The 23748-nt window shown below is 43.6% G+C and overlaps 2 protein-coding genes across 20 annotated transcripts in view; one reads left to right on the top strand and one right to left on the bottom strand.

Moving 5' to 3' along the window:
• Rasal2 (RAS protein activator like 2) overlaps positions 1-12842 on the top strand; it is a 293984-nt gene extending 281142 nt beyond the window's left edge. For 11 of the 14 annotated variants that reach the window (XM_017598813.3, XM_008769638.4, XM_039090766.2 and 8 more), the window contains 4 exons: positions 309-511; positions 1829-1916; positions 4606-4636; positions 7178-12842. In XM_017598813.3, coding sequence (XP_017454302.1) covers positions 309-511; positions 1829-1916; positions 4606-4636; positions 7178-7320 — 465 coding nt within the window. In that variant the 3' untranslated portion in view covers positions 7321-12842. The remainder of the gene's footprint in view (positions 1-308; positions 512-1828; positions 1917-4605; positions 4637-7177) is intronic. The other 3 variants (NM_001401196.1, NM_001401195.1, XM_063272346.1) reach the window with 2 other exon arrangements.
• Clec20a (C-type lectin domain containing 20A) overlaps positions 12776-23748 on the bottom strand; it is a 26078-nt gene continuing 15105 nt past the window's right edge. For 3 of the 6 annotated variants that reach the window (XM_039091380.2, XM_063272698.1, XM_063272695.1), the window contains 7 exons: positions 22493-22858; positions 21363-21479; positions 20060-20278; positions 19395-19532; positions 16267-16386; positions 15454-15539; positions 12776-13464 (listed from right to left, as the gene is read on the bottom strand). In XM_039091380.2, the coding sequence (XP_038947308.1) occupies positions 13384-13464; positions 15454-15539; positions 16267-16386; positions 19395-19532; positions 20060-20278; positions 21363-21479; positions 22493-22858 (1127 nt within the window). In that variant the 3' untranslated portion in view covers positions 12776-13383. Of the gene's footprint in view, positions 13465-15453; positions 15540-16266; positions 16387-17568; positions 17663-19394; positions 19533-20059; positions 20279-21362; positions 21480-22492; positions 23612-23748 lie in introns of those variants that run through there. The other 3 variants (XM_063272696.1, XM_063272697.1, XM_063272700.1) reach the window with 2 other exon arrangements.

Here is a 23748-nt window from a genome sequence, read left to right as displayed (position 1 = left end):
CAGCTAGTTTTTAGCTTAAGTCATTTGCCAGGCTTCTATTGGATGTAGCTTGCCACAACTGATAGTTTAGTGTGAGGAAAAGTAAATAAATCTGTAGAATTCATAATGACAAGTTAAGATTTTAAACGTAGTTTTAGACATGACAGTGCTTCCTTGACATTTATGCTAGCTGACATTTTTATATAACCCATGTAGTAGTGAGAGCATGGCAGGACAGAGAACATCTACCATGTTGCCTGGCATTCTCTGGCTAGTAACTCCAAAAGCCAATATCATCCCTACCATTCATGTATTTCCCCTTTTGCCAGTATGAACAAGAAATTAGCAAACTGAAGGAGCGTCTGCGGGTGTCCAGCCGGCGGCTGGAGGAGTATGAGCGCCGGCTACTGGTTCAGGAGCAGCAGATGCAGAAGCTGCTGCTGGAGTACAAGGCCCGGCTGGAGGACAGTGAGGAGCGGCTGCGCAGACAGCAGGAGGAGAAGGACAGCCAGATGAAAAGCATCATCAGCAGGTTAGAAGACCACCTGCTATCTGGTTACCTCTAGTTAGCTACGAAGAAGTAGGGAAATGTTCCAGATACTCTCAAAAGAATACTTGGAAAAATTTTCATCCATGTCTATAAATATATTTTGTAGTACTCAATACAGATGTAATGACTGTGTCTCTCAGGTATAAACCAAATGAGATCTGGGTTACTTCCTATGAAGGTAAAGTAGGGCCTTTTTTCTTTAACCATAACAGTATTGGAGGGGGAAAAGGAAGGGGAAACTAAGAAGTTACTTTGAAGTTTTAGATGAAGATTGGGTTTTCAAGATCTATAATATCTAAGATTTAACTCCAAAAACGAAGAAGTCTCACTGGATGTCTTTAGGGCCAGATAACCAAAAAGCACCATAGATGCCCAAAAAGGAAAATAAAGAAGCCCACCTAGCTGCACTTGGAGAGCACTTACTGTGGACCAAGTGCTTTTCTAATCACTTTGTAAACAGTGCTTTGTCTTCAACTGGTCTCTGAACCAGATGTCATTATCACTCCTATAGGATAGAAGAATTGTCAATACTTGCATGCCCAAGGTAACATAGTCAGTGGAGACCTAGGATTTGAGCCATCAGACTTCAGACTCGTAACCACTAGCTTTTATATTACCACATGCTGTGGACAAAGAGACATAAAAAGAGTTGCTATCCAAGTAGCCTGGAAATGAGTGACCTCATACTGAGAGCCATGAGAGTAGAACTGAGGAAGTCTGCATACGTGGACTGAGATGCGAGGAGGAAATGAGAAACAAGATCTACTGGAATGCCCTGTAGGAAACATCAAGGGAGGGGGGAGACAGGATGGTAACTACAGTATAACTCGAGAGGAAGAGTACATGGTTTGCAACGAGGCATGGTGGTGCTTACCCATACTAACGTAAACATTCAGGAGGTAGAGATAGGAGTACCTGGAGGTTAAAGCCAGCATCAGCTTCATAGCAAGATTAAGGCTGGTCTAAGCTATATGAGACACTCTCTCAATAATAAATACTTTAGAAAGTAGACAGCCTTTTTGTTTTGTTGGTTTTATTTGCTATTTTAAGATGTTTGCTAACAGGGTGATTACTAGAATAATCTTCTGAAGGAAATGAAATATTATGGACCCAGCCACAGGTAAAAGACTCAATTTAGGATGTCTTCTTTCAAGGGCAGATAGGAGAGGAGAGGAAAGAAAAGGCTATTACAATAAAAGAGGTCTCGTGTAAGGAAACACAAGCTGTAAGTTCCTCCTTCTCTGTATCGTCCAGCCCTGTCTTTGTAAGTACTGACACCTTCTTCCCACCACACTCTAGGCTAATGGCTGTGGAAGAGGAGTTAAAGAAGGACCACGCTGAGATGCAGGCAGTTATTGATGCAAAGCAGAAGATAATTGACGCACAGGTGAGCAGACCTGAGGTCGGTAGGGAGCACTTGCTTTAATTGACTTTCTGACTTCCCACCCTGGCAAATGGCAAGTTAGTAGAAAACAATATACTGGAAGTTTCTTGCCGTTATCCTTTGAATATCACATGAGTTTCCATATGAGCTCCACGTTGATATAGCATTAATGTGAGTGTAAATAAAGTACTGTGTATTTAGTGTAGTTGTTTGACAAGCCTTAGTGCAGTACATGATGAGGCTGGTTTCCTTCTTGAGGAAAGGAGGACATTCCCTAAGAAGGTAACTGTGGGAAAGTGTCCTGCATGTGACCTCCACTAACCATTGCTTGGCTGTGTTCTGCACGGTCTTGTCAGTCATGTCCATGGCCGTCGACACCTAGTCACAGCAAAGGAATGGTAGAGGAAAGATACGGTTATAGAAGATGGCTTTCCTTGTTATCCTTTGGTTCAGGGTTTGGTATTGCTGCTTGGAATGTGCTTGGCTGCCCTTCTGTGTTGATGCTAGGCTTAGAGAACCTCTAGATAAAACTTGATTTTTAAAAAAAATTGATAAAATTAGAACCTAGGTTTCTGTTGATGATAGCTTACACCTAGGAGTATGATGGTCTCCAAGAGCCAGCCCTTCACAAGGTCGTACTCCAGTCATCAGAGCAAAATCTAGGATGTATGAAATATTTCCCATTCCTTGTTGCTTTACCACTGTAGAGTATGATTTACTTCTTATATGGACATAAGTTGCAAAGGCAATTACAGTTTTGATACAGTGGTCCATCTAACTACATTGAGTGTTTCGCCTCTCTGGGCACAGACTAGCTGAGTTTGCATTTGTCCTCTTTATGCTGTGACATAATAATGAGCACATTCTATGTCTTAGTATCTACGAGAGCCCCCAGTACTCTTACACAGCATTTCAACAAGCAAGTTTACTCATGAGCTCAGTGTAAAATGGGGTTTATTTGTCAAACTGGGAGCAGAGCCATGGGAAGGATGCTTCCCAGGCTTCGTCTGTCTTGAAGCGCACTAGACTTAGAAACTGGTTGTGGGTTGTGGTGCTTTCTTACACACGTAGCTCCCAAAATGTTTGAGATTCACATTCTGGATATTTTGACCTCTTTTGAGCCAGAGAAATATATGCTATAATTACTTTTCTTGCCCTTCTTACTCTTTTATTCTTTCGAGGGTAAAGTTACTTCCAAGGTAAGTTAGGGGAAAATAGTAGAAACAATATATAGCCATCTTGCTATATTATCATATTCTAAAAAATCACTCCTTAAGCTTAAATAAAGATAAAGATGGTAGATAAAGATGGTGATTTCCTCAAGAAAACTAGTGCTGAAAAGTTCCCCCTTCAGATTCTCAGTGTAACAGTGTGACGCACGCAGGGTGAGCCTCATTAGTAATCACACGGAGATCTCAGTGCTGAAATAGAACAGATGTCAGCCACTGTAATGCAGTCAGTCTTCAGCAGAGGGAACGTGCCAGCCGCACAGTATGGCTCCATGTATGCTAGCTGACAGGACAGCGCCACCACTAGTTTCTAGGGAGCTTCCTCTCTACCTGTCCCCAGTTTTGATCTAAGAATAAAGCAGAAGCTGTGGTCAATAAAGATGAAGTCCAGGAAGGGAATTTGATTGACCAGGAGTCAAAAGCTCTCAGAGGTGGAAGCAATGGTATCCTCAGAGCTCTCAGTCAGATTTATGGTCTGGCTGATGGCAGTTTGATTTTCCGATGGCTTGGTTCTCTGGACTGTTTCCATTGAACCAAGGCAGTTTCCATAAACCAATGCTCTCACTGACTATGCAACCATGAAGACCACTCTTAACTAATGGGTCAGAACAGACTGAGTTGGGTTAAATGTGATATGCTTCCCACTAAAGCATAGGCTTTATTACAGTATAAGTCCTTCTATGAAACCTAATATAGATCCATAAAGAATACTCAGACTGGACCACATTTGAAAACTACTGCACAAACCATAAATACCAAGGCAGTTCAAAATATATTTGTGTCTTAACAAGATTCTCAGTCCAAGCTATTGGCTTACTGGTACATAGAATCATAGAATAGCAAGGCGGTACATCATTATTCATTATAATGAATGATGTTTTATCAGATTCTTTTCTGTAAAAATAAATTTCATCTCTTAGGTGATTATTGGAGCAGAGTAGCCCTTTTGGCTTCATTTATTAAATGATAGCATGTTTGGAAATAATAGTCTACCTAGGGGGCAATCCATAATTTTATATCCCAGGCCTGTGTCTTAGTGTCAATAATGGTAAAAAACAAAAAAATGTCTAAAATGGCAACAGTTACTTTGTTTGTGCTAGGACTGGTCCTATCACCTCTCAGAACACTAATACCCAGGTACCCAGGAGCAGTTTTCATCTCTCTCAGCAGCCCATGCTCCTTGTTGTGAGTTCAGCTTCTCCCTCTCCCCGAGTCAGTTCATGCTGCAAAGCACAGGCCCTTTCTAGCAGAACTGCAAACAGATGAGTGGCAGAATCACCAGCCCTGATCCTCACAGCTCAGACCTGAGGTCACAGTGATGGCACCAAAGGCTCTTTATATGAAGTGTGGCACCTTTCACCCATGTGACTAGATGGAGAACAGAGAGGGGCCTCTTCCTGTGAGAAACAAAGCAGCTGCCTAGTCGCTATTGCAAGTGATATCTCCACTGTGTTAAATTTCAGGTCATAAATGGAAATGAGATTGTTCAAACAGGCAAGTAAACCCTGTCCGTCCTCTAGCTGAGCAGTTCCCAGCCCTGGCCAGTGCACTGGCCTCCTACACATTCCAGCTCCTGCCACTCCCGTGTTAAGTCCTTCCTGTCAGGAATGTTAGATTGCTTTGCGTTCTAATTCAGGCAGAATCAAATGTCAGAGCAACCTGGCCAACTGTGCCTTAGTCTCCTGTTTGAGGTTGTTTTTGGTTGGGGGGGGGGGTATTTTTTTATTCCATTAATTTCTGTTTCATTTTGAAAGTTGGCAGTGGGGAAAACAAAGGGAGTTTCTCCGCTTAGAAACGTTCAGATATCTAGTAGGGAGGTTGTTTGATAGCAGTCATTTGCAGGTAATACATCATTGCAATCCTTCTCAGGCTCTTTGACTCTTTACAACTGAAGTTAGTTTTTAAAGGAGCTGGGGGATTGTCTTGTTTGTTTTTATGAATGCTTGATTTTTTTTTAATGAACCCCAAGAACAGTGCTTTCCTTAGTATTGGGACCTTATTGTTTGTCCCAATACTGAAGTAACTTTCCTTACCTATTCTAAAAAATTACCAGTTATGCTACAATTTTTTATTTATATAATACACAAGAAATTTGATACTGATAAAAAAGAAAAAATATTTATTTGAAAATTTAAATACCATTTATTCTACTTAGGGGTGATTACGTACTAGGAAGAGGGGCATTATATTTGGAATCTACCTCTTGTTTTTTAGCCTGTCCTTACTTACTATCTTTGAAAAAAAAACTGTATTTGTTCTCCCAGTAAATTCCTCTAGTTATAATTTTTAAGTAATTACTATTTTTTTAAAAGTATAACAAATCATCTGTCTTTGAGTTTCTCCTGTCCATAAAACAGGCCATCTTTGTTTTATTTTTTCTTTTTTGGGTTTTTGGGTTTGGGGTTTGTTGTTTTGTTTTTGATTTTTTAGGCAGGGTTTTTCTGTGTAAGCCTGCCTGTCCTGGAACTTAGTCTGGAGACCAGGCTGGCCTCAAACTCACGGAGATCCACTACTTCCTGAGTGCCGAGAGTAAAGACGTGTGCATCCGCCACCTCCTAGCCGCAAGTCAGCGTTTAAAAAGAAACCTGGTATAGTAAATGGATAGGTAATGATGCTGGTTCTGTATGTCTTACCACCTGAGTTTTGCACCAGAGAATGGGAATTATTTTAAGGAATAATAATAGCAATCGTTGGGTTGTTTTGTTTTTTCAAACATTTAAACGAAGGCCACCAACCCCTACTCGCATAAAGACAACTTCCTGTTTGCAACAAATTGAAAAATAAAGGCAAGCATTGCTTGATGCTGTAGTCACCTATGGCTTTACCCAGACTCTCACCACCACCCCAGTCCCCTGAACATCATAGCTAGGCTTGCTCTTAGCAGCTGTGTCCCGCTGAAGTAGGACTAGGTCCCCAGCCCTGTGTAACTTCTGCTTTCATAGCAGGAGCAGCAGCAGCAAGGCTCAGCCCTCTTGCTGCTCTCTGAACCTTACCATGACTAAACCTTATCTTATCACATGTCTTCCTGGGTAAACTCAGAGCCTTCCAGTGTTAGGGATTATCCTCGTGGGCTATTTCCTTTTCAGTTCGTGAGGATAGGACAAGATTTCTTTGACTTTATTTTCTGAAAAAAAAATAAGTAATTCTTGTTTTTTGGGAAAGTCCTAGGATGTAGAGATGAACGTCTCCTAGTTTTTGTGAGCCTGACAATGTTTTATCCTACTGTAAAACATTTTGGGGAGGGGGGTTTGTCCATCCATCCCCTCTCTCTGGTGGATATGTGAAAATTCAACAACCCATAATTCTAAAATATTATCTCTAAAGCATTGTTTTGTTTTGTTTTATTTTAAAATCCAAGAGTGAAATGAAAGTGTGCCTGTTACTGGGCATCTTTCTGGAGTAGCTGAGCTGGAATGGGTCTAGGAGCCTGTGTTCTCTGTGTGCTCATGTGTTGTGTTTACAGCTTCCCTTCCAGCCACACCCCCTCCCATATTCAAACAACTCCTGGGTCCAGCTTCTGGCTGCTCTCACCTCTCGCTCCTGCATCCTCACCTTGTTGGTGACTCTAGGCTGCCACCATGCATTGTTTTAGTTTTGAGCACAATGTGAATTCTTTCCGGATGTGACTGTTCTGCCCTCTTTGGGAGGTGAATCCATGGATCACGTGCACTTCTCTTCTGGGAAATGAAACCTCTGGTGCTTCTTTCTTTGCCACCTAATTTCCATGTTTCAGTTTTGACAAAAGCACTTACTGCGTACATAAGGCAGCTTGACTTAGGGTGTCATTTTCATAGACAGCCTAGTAATGCCACAGAGATTGTTGGTAAGAAGTCCTGTTATGCAGAAATGAATAACAGAGTGATTAAGGGAGGGGAGCTGAGCCTAACCAATGTGCGGAAAGAGGCAGAGACGTTCCATTTGTTTGGGGAGCACCATGTGTACCATGCTATAAGAGAAAGTACTGGACTGTTCATTCAGTAAAGAAAGTGGCTTCCTCCGTGTAGCCTGAATAAAGCCATGATTGGTGTGTTGTAGGAAAAGCGGATCGTGTCCCTGGATTCAGCCAACACGAGACTGATGAGTGCGCTGACACAGGTGAAGGAGCGGTACAGCATGCAGGTCCGCAATGGCATCTCTCCCACCAACCCCACCAAGCTTTCCATCACGGAGAATGGTGAATTCAAAAATAGCAGCTGCTGATGGCCTTCGTGACACAGACTGTGGGAGGAGGCAGGAGGAAGTGGCCCAGCTCTCCTGTCCCCAGCCCTTTAACCCTCCAGGTTTACAGAATGTTGCTTCAAATGGCGATGTTGTGAGAAACTCTTACATGAAGAAAGGAACCTTTTCTTTCAGGGCTTAAAGCAAAGACTTCAAGTTCAAGTTCGATGCTTTTCCCCAGTGTCTCTATGTACATAGGGAATTTAGTTCTGGGCCATGTACAGAAATACCACTGTAATATACCAAAAGGAAGTTAATAATGTAGATTGCCTTTTTAATTATTGCTATTTTATTATTGTTTTTCTCTTATTGAAAGCACTGCAGTTATTAGTGGAGGAAAGGTAGGAGCCGAGTGTGAGTGAAAAATGAGCCTCTTGGTTCTGTAGCTAAAGTGTATTGGATAGGAGCACGTGGAATGCAATAGGACCTTGTCTGATGGACGTTTTCAGGGATTCATCTGCCAGTTTAAAGCCCCACCCTGTCCTTACCATTAGGAAAACATGCAAATACCAAGATCCATATGAAACAATAACTTGCCACTGTCAACCAGGATGCTCCCGGCAGACTGCAGCCTGGTTTGCAGAGCCACCATTTCAGAGGACACAGGTAAACGTGACTGACTGTACCAAAACCAGACTAGGAAGGATTTCTGTTAAACTCCTCTGTCTATAATGGACACTTTCTGTCTTAGATGTGGGACTTTGATTATACTTCAACTTTTTTAACTGCTCTTTAGAGTTGACAGAACTATAAATACTGTGTCTCCATCTACTGTCTTCGTGTTCACTTGTCCACTGTCCTCTCCTCCCCATGACGGGAGCGGGCAGCACCAACAGGACTCACTCTCCCCTGGAGAGTGGCCATTCAAGTATACCACTCATAAGCCATCTGACTAAACACCCTTTCTTCCACACAGAAAAGGGCTAACTACAAAAGAGCAGGAATCTCTGAATAGCCCACTAAAATTTTTTTTCCTATTTGTCAGTTGTATTTTTCCTTAGGATAAAGGTTTTATCTACTGTACTAGCAAGTCTGGGGGGAGGGTAATTCCGCCACCACTTTTAACATCCGATTGCTTCCTCCTTCTATTTATCCTCTCCATAAAATTTGAGAAGCTATCTAAAACTGAAACGTATCCCTTAAAAATGATGATTAATCTTGCCAGAGAAACCAAAGTGTGAGGACGGCACATTCTGGTGTTATTCCACCCTCCTGGTAGACTCAGCAAGACTGATCCAGCTTATCCTTAATGATTCTAATAGACGACAGAAAATCTGTGTTTTCTCCAGAGTGCGACAATGTCATCTGCAATGCAGGCTTGATTCCCAGAGATGTGGAGAGTTAGCTGCAGGCTAAGCAAATATATATATACATATATTCACACATGTACATACAATGTGCACATCAAAAATGTTCATCTTCTGTGCTGTCAGATATACAGAGATAAATGTTTAAAAGGGTCTTGAATCTGTTTAAGCAAGACCTACACAGTTTTACATTGGCAAACAAAACATCATTTCTCAAATAAGTTGATGTTTTGATTTTTATGTTATAAACTTTAAGAATTTTTTTTAAGTAAAGGATTCGGAGGGAGACATAACGGAGCCATATGCATGGAGTATGTGTTTCTACATAGCAGAAAACTTTTTTTTTTTTTTTGGTTCTTTTTTTCCGGAGCTGGGGACTGAACCCAGGGCCTTGCGCTTCCTAGGCAAGCGCTCTACCACTGAGCTAAATCCCCAGCCCTGAGCTAAATCCCCAGCCCTGAGCTAAATCCCCAGCCCCAGAAAACTTTTAAGGAAACAGGAGAACATATGTAGTTCCCTCTTATTTGAACCCCAGGAGTAGATACCAAGACCTCCTTCCCCCTAAGTCCCAGGCATGCACTCCAAGTGACACTTGCTCCCCTATTGACCTTTGGCTCTGACCTTGTACTTCAGCCACCTCACCAGAGCCCTCAACCTGCAGCCTTTGAGAGGGTCTTTTCATAACTCTTGAAAGCAGGAGCATGCCACTGTGCTTAGAGCTTCAGGCTCCACACCGACTCGAGCCTTCTCCTGTCCTCAGCAGTTATTTCACATCTTATCTCTTCCCTCCAAGCTGAGGTCACATGGTGGTTAAAATTACTTCCTGAAAGAGAAGGTTATTGATCCTGTAGTAATGCCTGTATTGAGTGAGGGGGGTATAAACATAGATCTTTTCATGTTTGCAGCCTAGCAGTATTTTTTTCATTCTTCAAAACCTTTCAGTACTGCCACACAGAAACTAGTCAAATCATTAGTCTTGGTGGCCCAAAGTATATAATGTGGATAATGTCTTGCTTCGAGGCTGGGAAGGTCTTCAAGTGCAGGTTATAGATTACAGAGAGCTGGTCCAATAAGGATATTAATGAATGCAGTACAACTCTTAACACTGTGGAACCTTCTTAGAGCTTGTCTGCATTATGAGATTGAACGTCCAAGACATTAAGACATAGTACAAGGTCCTGTAGGTTACCAGGAATGAAGAGAAAAATCTATAGCAGTCATAAGAGAGTTAGGAGTTGAAAGTTCAGCATTATTGCCAGATAGGAAATCTTAGATTATCCTTTGAGCCTACTCAGTTCTTTAGCCTATCAGAAATATTCTGAGCTGGAGTACAGCTCCGTTGGCAGAGTGCTAACCTAGCATACCAGAGGCCCTAGGTTCAAACACTAGCATGGCATGAATTGGGACGGTGGCACACAGGCCTGCAATCCCAGCACTCCAGGGATAGGAACAGGAGGACTCGGAGCTCCAGGTCATCCTGCCTTAGAGGTTTCCTGACCAACCTAAGCTACTTGAGACCCTGTCTCAAAAATGATAACAAAATGTTTTTTGAGTATTTCTTTAGAAAATGTTGCAATCCTATAAAGTTTACTCTGGAATTTTTTGAGTACAGAAGAGGACATCAGCAGGCATTTTCTATGGTTTTCTTTACCCTCAATAGGTTTCTTATCCTGAACAAAAATCATTTTGCTTTGCTAGGAGGAAATGTGTGATTTTTAAAAAGCTGGTGGGTCTTACGATCCCTGTGTTTGTCAACATATCATCACAGTATGAGGTGTGATTAGGGCAGGCTCAGGTGGATTTGGATTTGCATTCAGTGCTTGTGAAGCTTTTATCCAAGTGAGGTAGACTCGGCCACTCATTATCAAGGACAGTTTCATAGGACTAGAAAAGGGGCTTCTTGTTTACCTCCTGTGTCACTTGAAGCAAGAAGATTTCAGAACAGCAAAAAGTCATTCCCGTAATACTAGCATTACTTCAGTGGCTGTCCCCTGTGTCCTGCTTGGGTCTGGGGCAGTCTTTCTTGGAATGGAAAGTGAGGCCATATGCTACTGTAGCTTTTCTTGCTTTTTCACTTATACTGTGTGTTCTCACTGCCACCTTCTTTTCTCTGCTATAGAGTTGGACAGTAAAGAAAGCGTGAGTGTTTCTCAGACTAAGTGAACATTGTGTGTGTGCACTGGGGCTGAGCATGATTTCAGAAGCAGTCTGTGCCAGCAGCTCTCCAGAGCCCTGGCTCCCACTGTGTCCATTTGTCTCCTCATTCAATAGACTAAGTAAGCCCCAGGCTGGACCATAGACTAGCCATGTCACTGGCCAGTCCAGCAGCTCTCAAGACCATCTCACAGCTTTACTTCATTCTCAGCAGCTTTAGGGGCTGTCTCCTGCTGCAGATGAAGCAGGGTCAAAGGACAGCCTGCTCTATACCCCTTGACTTTCTTAAGTCAGCAATGAACTCTCCTGCTTGCCTCAGCAGGAAAAGTCACCTTCCTGCCCCATACCTGGGATACCTTTTTAAATTATTATTATTATTATTATTATTATTATTATTATTATTATTATTATTATTAATTTAAAGGACTTTTTTGTTTGTTTTTTGAGACAGGATTTCTCTTCATAGCCCTGGCTGTTCTGGAACTGTTCTGTAGACCAGGCTGGCCTTGAACTCAAGAGTTCCACCTGCCTCTGCCCCCAGAGTCCTGGGATTAAAAGTGCGTGCTACCACTGCCTGGCCATACATGTTTCTTAAAGCAAGTAATGGTTAAGCCCATTTCATGTTTGAATAATTGTTCTTCTAGAGCATTCTCCTATCACTGACCCATCTAGGAAAGCACTTGAGCTTTGAAAGGACAAGGGTAGTGAAATTTGCATGAGAGAGAATCAGTTTCTTCCAGAAAGATCCTGAGGAAGACATTTGATCCAATGGATTTGGTTGCTCAGAAGTTCAACAAACAAGTGGAGTGGCATCCCCTGGCTCCTCCTAGGAGATTATACATATATAAAGACGGCTCCTAAGACAACATGTAACATAACCTACAGAAATACCACTCTTAGGGCATCCCTTTAAAAAATGTTAATCCACTTTATAAACCAGTAATTCCTAGACTTTGTTGAGGTTTTGTTTTGTTTTGTTGGTTTTAAGTTTTATAACATTCTGTTCTCTTGGAAATGTACTATATGTGTTATATGTATATATAAGTTATAGTGACTTGAACTCTGTTTGGCATAGGTTGAGAACTATTGCTGGTAGCATTGAGTGTGTAGCACAGCCGCTGACTGTCACCATCTGAGAGCAGGGTACAGAAAGGAGTTTGGTTTCCTCAGCAGTTAATGCCCAGGTGCTTGAGCATCAGCCCAGCCAGCCTCGATGAGTGCAGCCACCCAAGGAGAGGACGAGAGAACTTTGACCCCCTGTTTCAGCACACAGTTTTAATTTTGTACTCTGTCATTTTTTTTATCAAATGCCCTCACTATTCCCTAAAAAGTCTTGGAACTGAAAACCAGACTGAACTTTTGGTGCAGTGACATTTCCACAGCTGTGCTTTAGGGGTTTCTATCCTCTGCGTGTGGTGCAAGTATTTAAAACAAATAGCATGGATATGTCATTTCCAAACCCGCAAGGGAAAATTACCAATTTCCACTTTACTAACAGATTAAATGCTATTGACTGAATGCCCACCATCCTACAGGAAAGCCACAGTGAGTGCTGAGGGTGGGCGTGGCTGGTGCTTGGACACTTCTTAGCTGTGTTAGATCAGCTCAAGCAGCAGCGCTGTTTACCTGGGTCACACCTGGGAGGGACTTAGCTTCCAAATCTGGTTTTTGCTTTTCATCTCCAGGGCCTTAATAAGAGTGTGTTAGTACACATGACTATTTTACAGATAATTCAAAATAATTTATTTTTTATTTGAAGAAAGCGGAAATCCACCTTGAAAAAAACAAAACCCAAGATTTTATTTTATTTTTAAAGCCATATTTTTGTGCTTTGTAGCACTTAGATTGTTCCATATGTGATCCATATCTGCATTTCATTACCTGGGTTCTAAAAAAGATTTATTTTTGTTCTGTGAATAATTTTTGACGGTTCTTGTACATGTACAGATATAGATACGTTTGAGGTCTTTTATTGATATTCCTACAAAAAATACAAATAAACTTTAACTTTAAACATTTCAGACTAAGGGTTGCTACTGTCTTCCTCATACATCTGGGTGCTTAGGCACTTGGAACACTGGAATATTGTTCTGAAGATGCATGCTACCCTAGGAGCATCATGCCTCAGACTTGATATCTTACAGGGAGAATACTTAGGCACAGGGTAAGTACCTGGCACTGGTATCTGCTGTGCTGTGGCTGTGCCCTAGAAAGAAAGCTTCCTACAGCTCACCTAAGCCACTGTTACACACACACACACACACACACACACACACACACACACACACACACACTTCTCTTGTCTGGTTCAGGGAGCAGTTGTCTTGTTCTCCATTGTACAAGCCCTGCTCTCTTCAGCTTACCCTCCTCATCGAATAAAATCCAAGGACGCTCATTCATACATCCTTTTCTTTTGTGCTACATGTAAGCCTGTTCATCTTAGAATATTTGAAGTTATTTCTAACCTTGTGCTTCTTAGGAATTTAAAACAAAAAACCTGAAGACAAAACCCTAAAGACCACCTGGAAGAGAGCCTAAGGAAAGTGAAAGCGAGTGGGTTTGCTATTTTTTGTTCACTTCGGAGCCGATCCATTTCAGGGTGAATTCCTCGTGACCTAGTATAAGCTTTAAGACTTCTTGGATCTGAAATATTAAGAGAGAAGTGGGGTTGGGATATAATTCAGTGAGATCCAGTCCCTAACCTTGCACCAAAGAAGGAAAAAGAGAAACGACCGATGCTACATCCTGACCCCGTGGTTCACTTAGCTCTAAGTCACCAATGCTCTATACACAGACCTTTGATGTACATCTACACCATTTATTGCTGAGCCTTCCTTCACCTGTCTGCACCTTCAGGAGCACCACATTACTCAGTAGTTCTCAATCTAACTGAGCATCAGATGTGTTTGGTAAATTTAAGCAAACACACATACACAAATACACATATGTACACGCATATATCATGCACTATGTATACACACAGAGACGGCAGTTGCCTCTTGAGCTTCATTGCTTCATATTCCCCTCTGAACACTGTGTAGGTGGGGTGTTTGTAACTATGTCTTTTACCACCATTCCTGAACTTTGGTTAATTATAGGTGTTTCTTTACTTTATATTTGAATTTTAAATACTGTTAAAACCCATACATACCTTGTTGCTATCAACTCCATTCCTTTTACATCCATGAGATACGAAGTCTGTTGCATGCTTGCCCCATAAGTTCTTTTACCTTAGTTTTCATTTTCATAGTGCTAGGGACCAATCCCAAGGCCTAAGGGTCATCCCATGTGTAGAACAAATACATTCTGACAAAGCTAGAGGTGGGATTTAGCAATTCAAACTCAGTTTTCACATCTGCTCTAGTTTAATGCATAAAATAGATGCTTCCAGTTTACCATCTAAAGTTTCAATCACTGCTCCAGCAAGCACATAAAAGCCCAGGCTAGAACCTAAGAAAATACCTCTGAACTTAAGAAGTAAACAAAAGGGGTTGGGGACTTAGCTCAGTGGTAGAGCGCTTGCCTAGGAAGCGCAAAGCTCTGGGTTCGGTCCCCAGCTCCAAAAAAAAAAAAAAAAAAAGAAGTAAACAAAAGTAAAACACCCAAAACTTTCCCCCACATCCTTTGTAGTGTTGTGGTTTTATCCCCTGAAATTTAGCTGAAAAACTCACAGGGTGCTGGATTGCATCATTTCTATTTGTTGTTCTTTCAGTAGCAAATGCATCTGTCTCCCAATTCCCCACCCTACCATTAGCCAGCAGGTACTTGAGCCTCCACAGGCACACAACACTGTTGGTCCTTCTAGAAGTCCTAGAAAGGATCACCCATGTGCTCCTTCTCTGTGCCTCTGAATACATTGCAAAGAACTGCTAGGTAAATGTCAGTGTCTCTTATCTATAAAGTTAGGATTTATAATAGACCATATCTAGGGATAAACGATCTGTAGAATACTTTAACCCTTGAGAAATGTACTCTCAGGTTATATTCAGTAATCTGTTTCATTATTGTAGTGATAATGCTAAGAATAGCTAATATCGATGATAGAATACCAACTATGAGCCAAGAAGTTTGCTAAGCTTTTATACAGAATGAATAACTTAGTTGTGATACTGACCCTGTGAATTTCTTGAGGAAATTGGGGTTTAGAAAGACTTGACTTTCTCACCCAGATTACACAAAAAATAAGTGCAAAGACAAGACTTAAACTCAGGTCGTCCTGACCATCCGGTCGTGAGTAAATGAAGAGCTCAGGAAAGTGTTAGGCTACAAAAAACTCTAAAGCAATACCAGCATTGTTGTAGAGCACAATGAGCTCAGTCTCCAAAGCTTTTCCTGCGTGCATGCATGCGTGCGTGCGTGTAAGGAGTAGGCTGTGCATGCTAATGTATACTTAAGCATGTGGGAACCTGTCTTTCTCAGTGGCCCTCCATCTTATCTTCTGATCTGTGGTCTCTTGCCAGCCTGGAGCTCACGCATTCAACTAGAGTGGACAGTAAGCCCCAGGGATCCAGTGCAAAGGCAAGCATAGGGCATCTCTTCAGCCCCAATTCTCTTAATATATTGGTTTTTAACAATACTGCTTTGCATTTCCATCCCCTGAATGACCAAAATTCAAAAAGCTAGACATCCCACCTCGCTCAAAAGTTGGTCTTTCATCTCTTCTGGATCCCTCAGTGCTGGGATGGCAAAATCTGCTTTCAGGATTCCAAAGGAGTGCTCTGGAAATACATGTTACCTGGTTCAGAAAAATGTTACCCACTGCCATCTGAATTTCCCAATTCTTGGAAGTTAGGGGTATCCATTGGATACCATAGGTGCTACATGGTAACAGAGGATGTCAAGGAGAGAAAGAGGGAAATGGCTGAGCAGGACAACGCGTGACCAAAATTAATACCAGCAACCCCACCCTCACCCCACAAGAAAGTCCTGTCTTAGAACTCTCTGCACAGTCTAGGTACCCATCAGGAATTACCTCCACCTCTTCTGTTCCCTCTTTATAAATCTACTATACAGATGTCCGTGGCCATCTGTTCTTGCTGGCATTTTATACTCCCCCCAGAAAACCCCAAAGAAGTTCTCTGAACTAATAGGGAGATTCTTTGCTACATGTCCACCATAATCATGACAAAAACTACAGCCTCACAGTAGGACATGCATTTTGCATAGGTTTTGCTAGCTTACAAAGTCCCTTTGCCTAAGTACCTTGGTATATGGTCAACAACTCTATACTATAGGGTAGTTTTTACTGAGCCCCTTTGGAAGAGAAGAAAGACTACAGAACTGAGGATACTTGCTCCTCTCACTACACTTTAGTCACACAGCTTAAATACAGCATCTACACCTTCCTTCCTATCCCTAGTGCCAACATTTCATGCTGTCTCTCCTAAGAAGGCCCCCAAGTGTCCTGGTTGGCAGATGGTGAAGTTGACAAACAGAAGCAGTTACCTGATTCTGATGCTGCCGCTTTCTTTTTAGACTCTGGGTACTTAGGTGAGCATAAATGTTGAGCCTCAGTGGCAGAAGTTGTGTCTCCTTTATATATGCCGCCCTCTACAGTGGTCATAGCTACAGAAAAGAATAAAGGAATTATTGTAAACGAAAAGCCAGGAATCAAGGAATCGGACGCTGGCGGCTGACTGTGAGTCAGAGGGCAGGCAGGGGCAGCAGCCCTGCTGTGCACAGTTGTGTGCTCCTGCCTGTCGTCCAGCATCAGGCCCTGTAAGGTTCGAAGCAGTAGTGTAAGGTTTGCTACAAATGGACAAAGTTCTGGTTTGTTTTCTTTTAGTAGTACTCAGTCCAGAAAGCCCAGTGCTCTAGCATGACCTGGCCTAGCCCTATCCATAGTGTATCTATCCAGGGTGGCCTTGACATCTCCACCAAGGCGGCAGAACCGCACACCAAGCTCAGCCTCCTCTGAGCATACACTAGGCACTCTGGCCAGAGACCAGGAGTCCTCAGTTGCTGCCCCCTTCAGTCCCCAAATCCTGTGTTTCTCCTTTTCTCATAATTGCCCAGCCTCCAAATGTGGGCATTATCCTATTATTTAGAAGTCTACTACTATAAATTATTTAGGAAATAATTTCCTCAGGCCCCAGCCCTGGGGGCGAAAAACATCATTAACAGTTTACTAGATGATATTTTTGATGGGTTGAATGTATTTAAAATGCAAAATCTACCTTACCCTCTAAAACACTCCATAGTAGTTCACCGAGTGTGGCATGACTGACTTAAGCAGTCTTCTCTCCATAGACAGTAGATCACTTCTAATTTTTAATATAAGTAATGCTCTGTGTGTGTGTGTGCGTGCGTGCGTGCGTGCATGCGTGTGTGTGTGTGTGTTGGGGCACTTATATTGTGTGATGGTTTGTATATGCTTGGCCCAGGGAGTGTCACTATTTGGAGATATGGCCTTGTTGGAGTAAGTGCGTCACTGTGGGTGTGGGCTTAAGACCCTCATCCTTCCTGCCTGGAAGTCTTCCACTAGCAGCCTTCAGATGTAGAACTCTCAACTCTTCCTGCACCACACCTGCCTGGATGCTGCCATGCTCCCACCTTGATGATAATGGACTGAACCTCTGAACCTGTAGGGCAGCCCCAATTAAATGTTGTCCTTTGTTGCCTTGGTCATGGTGTCTGCTCACAGCAGTAAAACCCTAACTAGGGCACTTTGTATTCCTATTCCCTTTATCAGTTTCTAAGTGTAGATTGTCTGTAGGAAAGGACATGCCCATTTTAAAGCAGACACACCTCGCCAGCATGCAGCCCCACTTGACAGCCTACAGTATTGGTCACGTCTGTTCTTCCCGCATTCTCATGATCGCTGCTTTACATCTTGGCCAAACTGTTGTTAGGCAAAGAAATACATTTTAAAATAAACCTTAAGTTCATTTTTTTAAAGTCGGATTTATTTCTGTGGTTTCATGAACAAACAGTTGTTTAAATGTTTTTGCGTTGAGTTTCTTGACCCGTGTCATTTGTGGCTAATCTAGATCTTGTCTTCATGTCCCTCATTTCACCGCTGCCTCAGCCTACTCTCAGTCTTTCTCTCCTGGTGGGCCTTCTCTCCACAGCCCACTTCTCCTCATCCAAAGATTTATAAATCTCTTTAATAAGTGAACACATTCGTAAGGTTCAGAAACACAGAAGTGGGGGGACACTCACAGGCACACTGCTACAAATTTCCTTCTAATCTTTATTTTTTAAACCTTCGGTTGATGCTTCTCTCACTATTGAGACTGTCAGACATATGCAGAATCGTGCAGTTTTCCTTTAGCATCCTAATGCAAACATGACCCATGTCACCTACCACCTCTAGTAACTACCGATCTTAGCATTTTGCTCCTTTTCTGAAACCCTCTGTTGGTCCTCTTGACTGCAGGTTCAAGGCCCTCAGAATGTGGCCACAGTCCTTTCCCCTTGTCCCTGCTACTACTCCTCTAAATGTAACCCATTCGCTAAGGACGTCAGCCCGCTTAGCAGTCATTACACCTTTGTCCAGAGAAGAAGTCACTTTCTGCTCTTGGTTCACACTTGACACACTCACAAGCTGTTTCAGTTGTCTATACCTGTTCCTATCAGATTGCCTCTGTCTAAAAGCAGGAGGCAAGTCCTGCTCACCCCAGTTGAGATGTGCAGTATCCACAGTTCAAGGCGAAGCAGGATTATTGCATAAGATAGAGCTCAAAGAGTGGGGACGGGGTTGGAAGGAAGTACAAATGGCCCCTGTCTGGGAGAGTCTGTAATATACACAATTCACAGCTGATCATCTGCCATCGTGCGCGATGATATAAGAATGAGCCTTGCAGATCCACTAAGCTAAGGACACTAAGTGTCACTGTGAGTTGAGATTAAGAGGTTAATAACTATATTTACTGTCTGCCGGAATGAGAAATTGAGAGGTACTGTATCACACTGAGGAGAGAGGAATGAGATTCAGTGAGGTTGTGAGCCAGGTGTGGTGGCACACTCCCTTAATCTGGGCACTTGGGAATCAGAGGCAGGTGAATCTCTGTTAGTTCGAAGCCAACTTGGTCTACAGAGCTAGTTCCAGGGCAGCCAAAGCTGCACAAAGAAGCCCAGTCTCACAAAACAGGAGGAGGAAGAGGAGGAAAGTAAGTTATGGGAACAGATACAGTGATTCATTTCTGCAATCCCAGCACTTAGGAGGTTGAGACAGGAGGATGAAATGAATTGGGGGCCAGCTCAAGCTATATCTCAAAAAAAAAAAATGGAGGGAGGGAGGGAGAGAGGGAGGGAAGGAAACTTGGTTGTCTAAGGCTGTATACAGTAAATTACAGAGCTACCATTCCAATCTTGACTGTCAGACTTCAGCTCCCAAAGGGGAATTCTCCTAAGTTGTACCACCTTACCCCACCCTTATCCTTCCTGATCAAGGGAATGGGTTTAGGTGCTGGAACTGGCCAGACAGGATTCCCTGTAGAGAGGCTTGCCCTGCCCAGCCCATGTGACTCCTGCGCTCAGCTCTACATTTTGCAACTTGGTATTTGGCTGTTGATGCCCCAGAGCAACTTGTGGGCAAGGGGTTCCCAACCCCCAGTGAAGCACATAAGCACCTGTAGTAGTTCCTGGCAGGCTCCCAGCTGTCCCAGTGCTGGTGTCCGGGTTCCAGGCTGCAGGAACACTGGTCCAATTTCCTTGGACCTCTGCTGTGCTCCCTGAGACAGATGCCTCCGTAGTTCGCTCTTTGGTCTCTGCAAAGTTCCACAGAATCTGATCTGTGGGAGTCACTGAATGGGAATAGCTGAAACATTGTGGGTGGAGCTGAGCCAGGGCCTTATGGCTACCTCCACTGTACCCACTATGGGTTATAGGGACCCCTGGTACATAGGTTTTGCAGTACCATTTGCAATAGTAACCTGGGGGCCCTGGCCACTTCCTGGTGAACTGGTCTACTTTCTCAAGGCACAGAATCAGTATGGGCTAGTGTCAAGGGTGCAAGATCCAAAAATACACTGAAAAATGGCCATGAACTGAAATACTGTCCAAGGATCTGAGATCCAAAGATGTGGTTCTGGCCACACCAGTGGTGTTGTAGACTTTTCTTCCAGAACTCAGTTTTCCCTAAGGACCCAAGGTTTAAGGACAAGATCTGAGAAATTAGCAGTGGTGTCCTAGGCCCTTCTCCCAGAACCAAACAGCTTCCTGGGTGCCCAGGGTCCAAAGACAAGCTCTGAGCAGTGACCAGTGGGCACGTGAACCCTTCTAGAAACCAAGGTACCTCCTGGATATGCAGAGGTTGCCACAGGACGTATTGAAACCATCCCTTGAGATTGGAGAGCTGTGAGGCCCACGGTGGTTGAGGCAGGAGTGGTGGTGTCACAGGTTCTGAAGCCACAGGTTCCAGAGCTGACCGCAGTTGGTTCATGACTCACTTGCCGTGGGATCCAGGATGCTGAATCCAACACTTGGGAGGCATCTGTGGAGTCAGTGCTGGTCCCTATGGCAAGAGACAAGAGTTATGTGGAGTGTACTGGGCACAGGACCTTTTTCAAAGCCCTAACCACAAGTCAGGAACTCCTACTATCCCCAGTGAGGCAGATAAGAGAGAAGATCATAGCTCCAGGCCCTGATTTTCTTCCATATCCATGGTATCCACCCACTGAAGACAGAGCTGAGCAGAGAGGGCTTACTAAACCTATTTGAGTCAGCACAAGTAAACAGTAAGCCTGAGACAACTGGATGGATGCCAGGTTAGACCTTAACAGAAAAGCAGAAGGCAGTTTCTCAACCCAGCATTTCAACCAAAAGGAACCATTCCTCTAACAGCTCTCAGTGATGATGTCACCACACAAGCATACGGGCAGATCCCCTCACCTGCCATCCCCTACCCAACAACCTGCCAACCTCCTCATCCTTCTAGAATCACTCCAAAAATCCTCCTGCTATTCCAGTGACTGGATGGCTCCTGTTCTCTGTATGTTCATCCTGCCTCTGACTACCAGCCTTCCCCTGGCTGACTGAGAACCATCAGCCTTGTCTTCGCTTTGCTCATCCCCCATTGTTGGGTCTTGAACAATTGCCCTAATTTATAACCACATCCCAAAACCTCCCCCAGCAGGAGCCTGCTCTATAAAGGATGATGGATCTCCTGTGTTGGGCTTCCTTTCTATGGCTGTGAACCTCCAAGGCCTCTCTGATGAGCCAGGTGCATCACTCAGCCATCTGTCCCTTTGGGCCCCAGGCCTTTATTTCTTCTCTTGAGAGACTGCACAGCTTCTCTTGGGTCTCCTGGCCCTAGAGCTTCAACTTCAGAAGCCCACAAAGGAGAATGTCTTTGGTAAACCAATTCCTTAGTTTCCTATCTTTGGTTAGCCAAGCAGTATAAGGAGGACCAAGAGGAAAAGGAGGAGGAAGTGATTCATTGGTGTAAGTAGTACTTGATTGCCAAGGATTGGTATGCCCCATCTCTGTTCACTCACTAGCACTTCATGGAAGGCTGCTCACATGGGTAAACCAATCATTTTCTCTAGTTTTGTAGGCCCAGAAGACCCTAGACAAAGCCAAGAACAGACTCGGAGTACCTGTGTTTGGCCTAGAGGTTGTCCTTGTAGGAACTTTTGAGTGCTGAGTCACTCTAGGGGAGGAAGTATCAATGAGTGAGGGCATCTCTGCTGACTGCCGATGTCCAATGGAGGGGTCTGTGAGAAAACAGAGTGTAAGTGCAGGCCCTCTCACACCAACCCTAAGGGAAGTCAACAGACACTGCCAGGCAGCCTCCATCAGAGCAAAACACTACTGCACACTGTGAACAAACCACTGGGTAAGTCCTCTCGCCTTTAATCTTCACAACAATTCATCAAGGAGCATTTACAGTCTTAGAGGTAGCAGCCAAGATTGTCTTAAAATCCGAGAGGAAAAGAAACAGGTACAAAGAGGCAAACCCATAGAGACATAAGTCTATTTTGGTTGCCAAGGGGAAAGTAGGACATGACTAAGCAGTAAGCACTTTGGAGAGTGATGGAAATGTCCTTAGACAGGACAGTGGTGATAGCTCAATAGCATGCAAACAGTAAAACCCACTGAACTGTACACTTCAGAAGTTTGTCTTAACGTACTTGGGTTCTCTCTAAACAAAGGTATAAAAGACTGAAAGCAAAGGGCAAGATAGGAGGGCTGCCCCTGAGGAAGCACATCATATACATACAAAATACAGAATCCCCTGCTGCCCTCAAGTTCATAGCGATCATAGCTGCCATTATTAGCAAGGCACTTGCTCTATGTCAAGATCTCCAGTCATTCAGTCTTCAGACATCCTACGAGGTAGATGTCCTCAATCCCAATTTGTAAAGTACATTTTCCAGACGAGGAAGGACAAACTCAGATCCTGTCTGTTTTCTAGAGAGTGGTAAAGTCTACCTGCTTGTAAAGAGCAGGCTTATGGTCATTTATTTCTCTGGCGACTGACTTGTTACTAATACTAATAGCTAATGTAATGATAAAGCTGGATGGGTTCCTTCCATCCTTTGAAGACCCCCAGGATTTAACAAGTTCAACCCCCTTAGAAGTTTGTTTTGTTATCTCAAATCAAAGCCCTGTCGTAAATTCTGTTGTCCTCAAAGCCTCCAAGTGCTTGCTTAGGTCTACCCTAGGTCTCCCCCACTGTCTAATAAGTTCATTTAAACCTTAGTGAGCCAAGGACATTCTCACATACCGTTGAAACAGATAAAAGGTTTCAGATCAGGACAAAGCAGTGCATAAATCTGAGGTGGGTGATTTGCAAAGGTACGAATTCCTGCACACAGTCCTTGACCAAACATAGGCATTTCCTGTAGCCACTCAGGGATGCTGGAACCCTGGTCACTGGACCAGGTCAGATGGTTGATCTTTACACTGAAATAGAGGCCAATCCAGGCATCGTCACCATTTATGACGGGCTTGAGACTGTCTTTGTCCTTGTCGGTAACTCTCTGCAGATCGGCCAGGTCTGTGTAGTGGTGGCGACAGTAGGTCAGAGCCGAGAGCCACGTCATGGTTTGTTTAATCCGAATGAAGGTCTGTCCACCAATCTTGACCTCAGCTGGAGGCAAAGAATACAGAGACCACAGGCCTGAGATCCAGGTTCTCTGACCTGTACCATCAGGGGTTAGGTTTCATCAAAGTCACCATTTTACAGGGAAAACTACCAAGTTGGAAGAATGAGATCTCATAGCTGCAGTAGTTGGTGTGGGGGGAATCACTGAAGGAAGGATTCTTCTTACAGCTATATGGTTTTACAAGTTACATTTCAGTTTCAATCGCTTCATCTGTCCAAGAGAAATAATACTGAGAGTCAGGATTACATAAAAGCACACATTAGCACGGAATTAAACGATAGACAGCCATTTGAGAGATAGTAGTGGGTCATTTCTGTTAGAAGTAAGACAGTCTTGGCTTAGGGTTGGTCTCATTTGTGATCCACCACACACAATCAATCTATCTCTCTCCTCTCCTCTCTCCTCCCTTCCCCCCGCCACCCCCCCATGTATGTGTCTGTCTGTCCGTCTGTCCGTCCATCCGTCTGTCTGTCTCATGGATCTCTTAGGAGCCAACCACACCAGCTCAGCTCCGGTGGGCAGGAAGCATAGCAAACTGTTTCCAGCAGATCTGTTCCTCATTAGCTCAGAGAGATGAGATGAGAGTCTCCCATACACACTACCTCCCTTCTCCAGGCTGAAGTCTTCTGGTCTCAGAAGCCAGTTCTACCCTGAGAGGCCCCTTCAAGCCCGCGCCTCTCTGACTCCTAGCAATGGGAGTTTTGAAGAGGATGTAAGCTACTCCATCTGTGTTGGTTCTAGAGGTTTGGATAAAGAAAAGACTGTTTGCAGAATCTGGAGTCATATCCTCCCACTCAAACAAGAGCCCCTTCCTACTCTCTGGCATGCACCTGCTCACCTCAGCCCATTAAGACAAGCTTATTTCCCTGTCTAA

The sequence above is a fragment of the Rattus norvegicus genome, chromosome 13 (genome assembly GCF_036323735.1).
Source record: "Rattus norvegicus strain BN/NHsdMcwi chromosome 13, GRCr8, whole genome shotgun sequence".
NCBI lineage: Eukaryota > Metazoa > Chordata > Mammalia > Rodentia > Muridae > Rattus > Rattus norvegicus.
Note: the sequence above shows the minus strand (reverse complement) of the source record. Positions and strands in the feature narration are given on the sequence as shown.